Source organism: Danio rerio, chromosome 5, assembly GCF_049306965.1.
Source record: "Danio rerio strain Tuebingen ecotype United States chromosome 5, GRCz12tu, whole genome shotgun sequence".
Classification (NCBI taxonomy): Eukaryota; Metazoa; Chordata; class Actinopteri; order Cypriniformes; family Danionidae; genus Danio; species Danio rerio.
Window position 1 is genome coordinate 1032501 of NC_133180.1, and position 10000 is coordinate 1042500.

The window sequence follows — 10000 nt, forward strand, 5'->3', positions numbered from 1 at the left end:
TGTAAAGAGCACCCTGCATGCGTTTAATAATTTTACACTAATTACTGCTTTAATAGCGCAGGCATTTCACTGGCGAATATCAGAGACACTGACACAAAAACACATTGTTCAGAGTGTGCATTCTCCTGTTCAACACTAGATAATTAACACAAGCATGTGGCCAGAATGACCAACACACACACACACACCTGCAAACCGAGCTGTAATCAATTAAGAGCCCCAAGAGCGCGTGCCAGCAAATGTTAATGAATGCATGCGCGGTGTTTCTGCATTGACCATCACGAGGCTCACGAGGCTCCGCCGGTGAACGGGTTGCAGTCGTCAGTGCTGCGGTGTGAATTTTAATTGCTTTATTTGCATGTTAACGGGCTCTATCGCAGATGGCGCGGCCGCAGAATCACATCCGCTGAGCATATGATGCAGCGGCGCAGTTTAAGGCTGTTTATGAAGGTTAATGAATCTCTGCGTGGGAATTCAGCTCGTTACCAGAGAAGACTAGTTGAGCAGGACTAGTTGATGATGGACTGAAACATTAAATCCCTTTTCCTGCTTAGTCAATGAGCGAATAATAAAGTACTTCAGATGATCACTGAGGGTTTATTTTCAAATGAAAGACTTTAATTGAAACCTAGCAGTTAATAGTTTAAAGTTAAATAGTGTAATACTTATTATTATTATTAATTCTTAATTAATTAATATTAATAATGAATGACTAATAAAAAAATAATACTTAAACTATCAGAAATAGGCGGCACGGTGGCGCAGTGGGTTACACGATTGCCTCACTGCATGAAGGTTGCTGGTTCGAGTCCTGGCTGGGTCAGTTGGTGTTTCTGTGTGGAGTTTGCATGTTCTCCCCGTGTTGGTGTGGGTTTCCTTCATGTGCCCCGGTTTCCCTCACAGTCCAAACACATGCGCTGTAGGGGAATTGGGAAAACAAAATTAGCCATGGTGAATGTGTGTGAATGAGAGTAAATTAGTGTTTCCCAGTACTGGGTTGCAGTTGAAGGGGGATCCCCTGTGTAAAACATTTGCTGGAATAGTTGGCGGTACATTCCGCTGTGGCGACCCCTGATTAATAAGCCAAAAAGAAAACGAATTAATGAATTATAAGAAATAAATAGTTTTATTTTTGTAGGACACATTACAATACTGTCTGTCTTGTGCTTAAGGTGATTAGTAAGATTATTTTTATTTTATGAAATATTAAATGTAAGAATTAATATTTGAAATGATTTTGATAATTTTATAAGATCTTATTCAGTGTTCTTGCACATAAACATTTGGTTGAAATGAAAATAAATACTATTGTTAATAATTGATATGTTAATATAGAATTGATATTTACTTTATATAACATTGTATTTGGAAAGTGAATGTTAAATATTAATAATTCATATATTTATTACCCAGGGTTTTTTTTTTTTTTTTTTTTACAGAAAAATAACATTTAAATTAATCTTGAAAACATAATACTCATTCATTTATTTTCCTTTCGGCTTAGCCCCATTATTTATCAGGGTTCTTGCTGTGAGACGATCGTGCCATCCACTTCGCCACTATGATGCCCGCAAATGTAATTTGAAATGATTCTATACTTTTATAAGCTAAATATATATAATATGAAGATCTATAGGTATATACACGTAGTTATAAATAGATATTTTAAAGATACAATATTCATTCATTCATTTTTTTCACTTAGTCCCTTTAATCATCAGGGGTCGCCACAGTGGAATGTACCGCCAACTATTCCAGCATATGTTTTACACAGCGGATGCACTTCCAGCTGCAACCCAGTACTTGGAAACACCCATTCACACACACTTATACACTACGGCCAGTCTAGTCGATCAGTTCTCCTATAGCGCATGTGTTTGGACTGTGGGGGAAACCGGAGCAACCGTAGGAAACCCACGCCAAACCAGAGTGTTGTAAGGCAATCGTGCTACTCACTGCGCCACTGTGCTGCCCAGGATAAAATATTTATAAAAATAAATATTTTTATTTACCAAGCATGCATCAATTGTTTATAAGGGGCAATAAATATGTTCATATTTTATTATATATATATATATATATATATATATATATATATATATATATATATATATATATATATATATATATATATATATATATTTATTTATATTTATATTTATAAAAAAATATTTTATTATTTTGAAATTTCTATTTTCCATCTTTAAATTGTGAAGAAGTAAAATACATGACAGTTTCCACACAAATACACACTGATGATGATCAAAAATCTTTCTTGATCATCAAGTCGGCATATTATTATGAATTCTGAAGGATCACGAACACTGAAGACGGCAGTATTGATGCAGAAAACACAGAAATAGATCACTATTGACTGAATATTCTATATCTAGAAAACAGATGATGGAAATGATCATATTTGTTCACAGTTATACAGTATTTATGATTAAACAACAGCAGCACTGTTGATCTGACAAGCTGTGTTCAGTTCAGCAAACTCATGCTTTAGTGCTGATGTGTGTGTGTAGTGTTGTGTTTTAATGTGAGTGTGTGTTCCTCTGGGTGTGTTTCAGAGCATTAAAGTGAGCTGGCAGCCTCCTCCTGCAAACACACAGAACGGCTTCATCACCGGATACAAGATCCGTTACCGGAAAACCGGCCGGCGCGGCGAACAAGAGGCCATCGAGCCCAACAACCTGTGGTACCTGTTCACCGGTGAGCCTGGGGGTCCTGATGTAACACACACACACATACATATATGCACACATATACACATGCATACATACACACACATGTACACACAATCAGACGCACACTTATAAGCCACGATAATCACACACACAGACACATATGCACACACACACAAATGGACACACACACACATATACGTATACACATACATACATAAACAGATATATGGTCACATATATACATACACACATCCACACACACACACACACACACACACACACACACATGCTCACAAACAAAAATTCACAAATGGACACACTCAAACAGATATTCACATACACACATACACTGAGTCACACACACACACACACACAGTTGCACACACTCATACACATACATAATACAGATATATGGTCACATATATACACACATGCACGAACAACACAGACACACAAGCACACACTTGCACACACACTCACTGTATCTCTCCCTCTCTCACACACACACTTATACAACTATCTTTAAGGGGACTTCCCAGAGATGCAACTATAATCTGTACAGTATATTCTAGATATTACAGTCTCTCCTCTACCCCTAACCCCAACCCTTTGTGTGTGTGTGTGTGTGTGTGTGTGTGCGTGTGTGTGCGTGTGTGTGCGTGTGTGTGTGCGTGTGTGCGTGTGTGTGCGTGTGTGTGTGTGTGTGTGTGTCCTCTGGGCTTCTGGAGGCAGAGGGACGTGTTTATTTGAATAGTCTGTGTGTTTGTGTAAAATCATATTCATTTCCATTATTCCCCTGATGGATATCTGGCTAAGTTGCTCTTTCCGCAGGGATTGATTTGCCGCTGCCGCTGGAGTGTGTTATGCTAATTCCTCACACACACCGAGCGAGCGCGCGCCGCTATCATAATTGTGTTTTTTATCTTTACACTCGATGGAAACACAAGCTGATCTGAAGATGAGCTGCAGAGCTGTTTACCACACTGAGCCTGACTGATTACTGACACATGATTACACTGCTGGATCACACACACACACACACACACACACACGCATATATACATACACACAGAAACACACATATACATACATGCACACACAAATACATGTACAAACACACACACACACACACATACATGCATATATACATACACACATAAACACACAAATACACACATACATACATACACACACACACACACACACATGCATATATACATACACACATAAACGCACAAATACACACATATAGAAATATACATACACACACACATGCATACATGTACATATACACACACACATACATATTTACATACACACGCACACATATACACAAATACTCTCACACACACACTCATGCACACATTTATGTATGTATATACATACACACATAAACACACACACGTATACACACACACAAACACATACATACACACACACGTACACATTTATATACATACATATACACACACAAACACACACATACATACACACATGCACATATTCATATACGTGTATATACATACACACATATACACACACACATGCACACAAACACACACACATATACATACATACATACATACACAAAGAAACACAAATACACACACACATACACACACACACATCACACATTTATATACGTAAATACATACACACATAAACACACAAATACACACATATATACATGTACATACACACACATACATGCATACATATATATATACACACGCACACATATACATACACAAACACGCACACACATTTTATTTTGTCCCAAATGCCTTTGAGCCTAGAGAAGAGGATGGTGCTTCTGGACACTGTTAACATAGGGCTTCCTCTTGACACAGTGCAGTTGTGACTGGCGTTTGTGGATGTAACTCTGTATTGTGGTGCTTGACAAAGGTTTACCGCAGTAGTGCTGAGCCCATGTGCTGATGTGGCTTATAGATGATTGAGGACTCTTGATGCAGCGCCCCCTGAGGGGTCGGAAGTCACGCTTGTTCAGCTTAGGCTTGCGCTCTTGGCTCTTAGGCTTCCTGACCAGTCAGAACATCAAGTATTGTGTGTTCATATCGTCTGCAGTCAAACACAGGTCACAGTCCATTTGGAAATCTCTGCTCCCTTATTTTATTTGTGTTTTCCACACTCGCCCAACTCTTTTCTGATTTGGGGGTTTACAAATACGCACACACACACACACAAATATATGTATATATATGCATACACACTGTCTTTTCACATACACACAAACACACACTGACTTAAACTCTCTCACAAGTACACACTCTCAAAAACATACAAAGACAATTTCTCTTGAATGCACACACAAACACAGACTCACACTTGCTCACACACACACACACACACACACTCTCTCTCTCTCTCTCTTGCTCTCTCTCTCCCTCTGCCTCTCTCTTTCTCACACACACACTCTCTCTGACTGTATCTGTGATGTGTGTGTGTGTGTGTGTGCAGGGCTGGAGAAGGGCAGTCAGTACAGTTTCCAGGTGTCAGGGATGACGGTGAACGGGACGGGGCCCAGCAGCGAGTGGCTGACTGCTGAGACACCTGAGAACGACCTGGACGGTGAAAACACACACACACACACACACACACACACACACACACACACACACACACACACACACACTCACACACAGAGTTTTTGCAGTGCAGTTGATAGTCTTATAGATTTAAAGTTTGATTTATTTTAATAAATAATAGGAAGCAGTTAAGTCATCTGGGGTAGTTCTAAATGTTCGTGAGTAATGTTTTACTTCTGCGATCAGTTTTAAGCAGTAGAATATTTTAATGAGACATTTGCATAATTAATAAACTGATAACACATATGATGTAAACGTGTTGTATGCAGGCGTGTCAGATATTTTAGTCACTGCATTTAATAGACGACACTCTCCATTAGACAATTCCAAAAACAAAATTATTTCATTCATCCATATGTCCATCCATTCGTTTGTCCGTCACTCCTTCCTTCCTTTTGTCCATCCATCCATCCATCCATCCATCTATCCATCTATCTGTCCATCCATCCATCCATCCATCCATCATCCATCCATCCATCCATCCATCTATCCATCTATCTGTCCATCCATCCATCCATCCATCCATCATCCATCCATCCATCCATCCATCTATCCATCTATCTGTCCATCCATCCATCCATCCATCCATCATCCATCCATCCATCCATCCATCTATCCATCTATCTGTCCATCCATCCATCCATCCATCCATCATCCATCCATCCATCCATCCATCCATCTGTCGGTCCATTCACCTGTCCATCTGTCCATCCATCCATCCATCCATCCCTCTGTCCATTCATCCATCCATCCCTCCATCCATCCATTCGTCCATCTATTCATCTGTCTGTCCATTCGTCTGTTCATCTGTCCATCCATCCATCTATCCGTCTGTCCATCTATTCATCTGTCTGTCCATTCGTCTGTCCATCTGTCCATCCATCCATTCATCCATCCATCCATCCATTCGTTTGTCCGTCACTCCTTCCTTCTTTTTGTCCATCCATCCATCCATCCATCTATCCATCTATCTGTCCATCCATCATCCATCCATCCATCCATCCATCCATCCATCCATCCATCTGTCGGTCCATTCACCTGTCTATCTGTCCATCCATCCATCCATCCATCCATCTCTCTGTCCATTCATCCATCCATCCATCCTTCTGTCCATCCATCCATCCATCCATCCCTCCATCCATCCATCCGTCCATCTATTCATCTGTCTGTCCATTCATCTGTCCATCCATCCATCCATCCATCCATCCGTCCATCTATTCATCTGTCTGTCCATTCGTCTGTCCATCTGTCCATCCATTCATCCATCCATCCATCCATCTATCCGTCTGTCCATCTATTCATCTGTCTGTCCATTCATCTGTCCATCTGTCCATCCATCCATCCATCTATCCATCCATCCATCCATTCATCCATCCATCCATCCATCCATCCATCAATTCATCCATCCATCCATCCATCCATCCATCCATCCATCCATCAATTCATCCATCCATCTATCCATCCATCCATCCATTCATAAATCCATCCGGCTATCTGTCTGTCCATCCATCCAACCGTCCATCTTTCCATCCATCCGTCCATTTGTCTGTCCATCCATCCATCCATCCATCCATCCATCTATTCATCTGTCTGTCCTTTCGTTTTTCCATCTGTCCATTTGTCTGTCAGTCCATCCATCAATCCTTTATCTGTCTGTCCATCTATCCATTTGTCCATCTATCTGTCTATCCATCCATCCGTCCATTTGTTTGTCCATCCATCATCCATCCATCCGTCCATCCATCCGTCCATCTATCCATCCGTCCGTCCATCCATCCACCCATCCATCCATCCATCCATCCATACATCTATCAATCTATCTATCTATCTATCCATCCATCCATCTATCTGTATATCCATCCATCAATCTATTCATCCATCCATCCATTCATCCATCTATCAATCTATCTATCTATAAATCCATCCATCTATCTGTCTATCCATCCATCAATCTATCCATCCATCCATCCATTCATCCATCTTTTCATCCATCTATCTGTCCATCCATGCATCTGTCTATCTGTCTGTCTATCTATCTGTCCATCCATCCACCTGTCCATCCATCTGTCCATCCCTCTGTCCATCCATGCATCTGCCTATCTACTTGTCCATCCATCTATCTGTCTATCTGTCTGTCCATCCATCCACTCGTCCGTCTGTCCGTCCATCCATCTATCTATCTGTCCATCCATCCATTCATCCATCCACTCTTTCATCCATTCATCTTGAGGTTTTTGGGAAGTTTGATGTCTGGGTGAGGATACAGTGACCTGATGAGAGTCTACTGAGCAGAAGCTTGAGTGTGATTCTGGGAATGTGAGCACCCTAGGTAGTGTGCTCCCTGCTGAGTCGCAGCCACCGTCTTCACACAGAGGATCAGTTGTAGATCAAGCGGAAACGATGAGAGTTAAAGCGTGCGTCGTTCAGCATGTCGAGATGAAGATGAGTCTGACATTTACAGAATCTCTGCAGTCGTCTGATCTGATGGAGACTTGGAGGATCAGAGTGACGAGACGAGAGCTTTGATCAACACCTGCTGCAGCTTCAGCTGTACAGTACACTAGAATACAGTAGAGTACAGTACAGTAGAGCCACTGGCCTAGACCCACAGCAGAGGAGACAAGAATCAAGACCACTGGTTAAACAGAAAGACAGACAGACAGTTTTTTTTTTTTTTGATTGATTGATTGATCGATCGATCGATCCACCTCTATAATACTCTACAGAGTCTCTGGTCCCGCATCAATCTCTCCATCTGCGTGTGCGTATGCATGAGTTTGCATTCCTGCATGTGGAAAGCTGATCGTTTCTCTCTATATTTCTCCACAAAGTCTTGTGTTTGTGTGTGTGTTTGTGTGTGTGTGTGTGTGTGTGTGTGTGTGTGTGTGTGTGTGTGTGTGTGTGTGTGTGTGTGTGTGTGTGTGTGTGTCTGATCTGATCTTCTCTATATTCCTCCTCAGAGTCTCAGGTGCCGCATCAGCCCAGCTCTCTGCATGTGCGTCCGCTCCCCAACAGCATCATCATGAGCTGGACGCCGCCGCTGAACCCCAACACACTCATCCGAGGATACACCATCGGCTACGGCGTCGGCAGCCCCTACGCTCAGACCGTCAGGGTGGACAGCAAGCAGAGATACTACTCCATAGAAAACCTCGGTAAACTACACACATTTACTAAGTAATGTTGATGATGATGATGATAATAACAATAATATTAATAATAATAATAATAATAATAGTAATAATAACAACAATAATATTAATAATAATAATAACAACAATAATATTAATAATAATAATATTATTGATAATAATAATGCTAATAATAATAATGCTAATAATAATAACAATAATAATAATAACAATATTAATAATAATAACAATAATATTAATAATAATAATAATAATAATAATAATAATAATAATAATAATAATAATAACAATATTAATAATATAATAATAATAATATTGATAATAACAATAATAATAATAATAATAATAAATAATAATAATATTACTACTACTACTACTACTACTACTACTACTACTAATAATAATAATAATAATAATAATAATAGAAATAATAATAATAATAACAACAACAACAACAATAATAATAATAATAATAATAATAATAATAATAATATTACTACTACTACTAATAATAATAATAATAATAACAATAATAATAATAATAATAATAATAATAATAATAATAGTTGTTGTTGTTGTTGTTGTTGTTGTTGTTGTTGTTGTTGTTACTATTACACAGATCATAAATATATTTTAAAAATAGAAGTAAGTAGTCAGTGCTAATATACAAATAGAGAAGTGTATGTAACGATCTATGTACAGCTGTTATGTGCAAATCGGGATGTAAAGTGTGTTGTTAAATAATTGTATATGTGTATAAAAGTGTAAAGCAAGTGGTGATGTTGGTTCCACAATTACTATCATGGTGTGCTCATGAGATGGATCGCCTGAGGGAAGAAACATGCTGTATGCTGTATAAAAATATAACATTTTGAAATATTTATAATTATCGGCCTATATATATCGGCTATCAGCCTCCAAGTCTGAAGAATTATCAGTTATTTGTATCGGCCAAAAAATCCATATCGGTGCATCCCTAATTTAAATGTGTGTTTATTTACTGCATTTACAGTAGAAGTCAGAATTATTCGCTCCCCTGTTTATTTTTCCCCAATTTCTGTTTAACAGAGAGCAGATTTCTTCAGCACATTTCTAATCATAATAGTGTTAATAACTCATCTCTAATAACTGATTTATTTTCTCTTTGCCATGATGACAGCACATAATATTAGACTAGATATTCTTCAAGACACTTCTATACAGCTTAAACAGACATAGTTACCCAGGTTAGGGTAATAAGTCATTGTATAACGATGGTTTGTTCTGGAGACTATCAAAAAAATTGCCTAAAAGGGCTAATAATATTGACCTTAAAATGGTGTTAAAAAAATTAAAAACTGCTTTTATTCTAGCCAGAATAAAACAAATCAGACTTTCTCCAGAAGAAAAAATATTATCAGACATACTGTGAAGATTTCCTGAATCTGTTCAACGTCATTTGGGAAATATTTAAAAAAGAAAGAAAAATGAAGCGGGGCGAATAATTCTGACCTCAACTGTATAATTAGTTCATAATAGAATATTCAGTAGCTACAAAAAGGAAAAGAACATT

At 38.6% G+C, this 10000-nt stretch overlaps 1 protein-coding gene across 12 annotated transcripts in view; it reads left to right on the forward strand.

Annotated features, from left to right (window-relative positions):
• Positions 1 to 10000, forward strand: part of dcc (DCC netrin 1 receptor) — a 402326-nt gene that overhangs the window by 304669 nt on the left and 87657 nt on the right. For all 12 annotated transcript variants that reach the window (XM_073950897.1, XM_073950899.1, XM_073950890.1 and 9 more), the window contains 3 exon segments: positions 2574 to 2715; positions 5169 to 5279; positions 8257 to 8451. In XM_073950897.1, the coding sequence (XP_073806998.1) occupies positions 2574 to 2715; positions 5169 to 5279; positions 8257 to 8451 (448 nt within the window).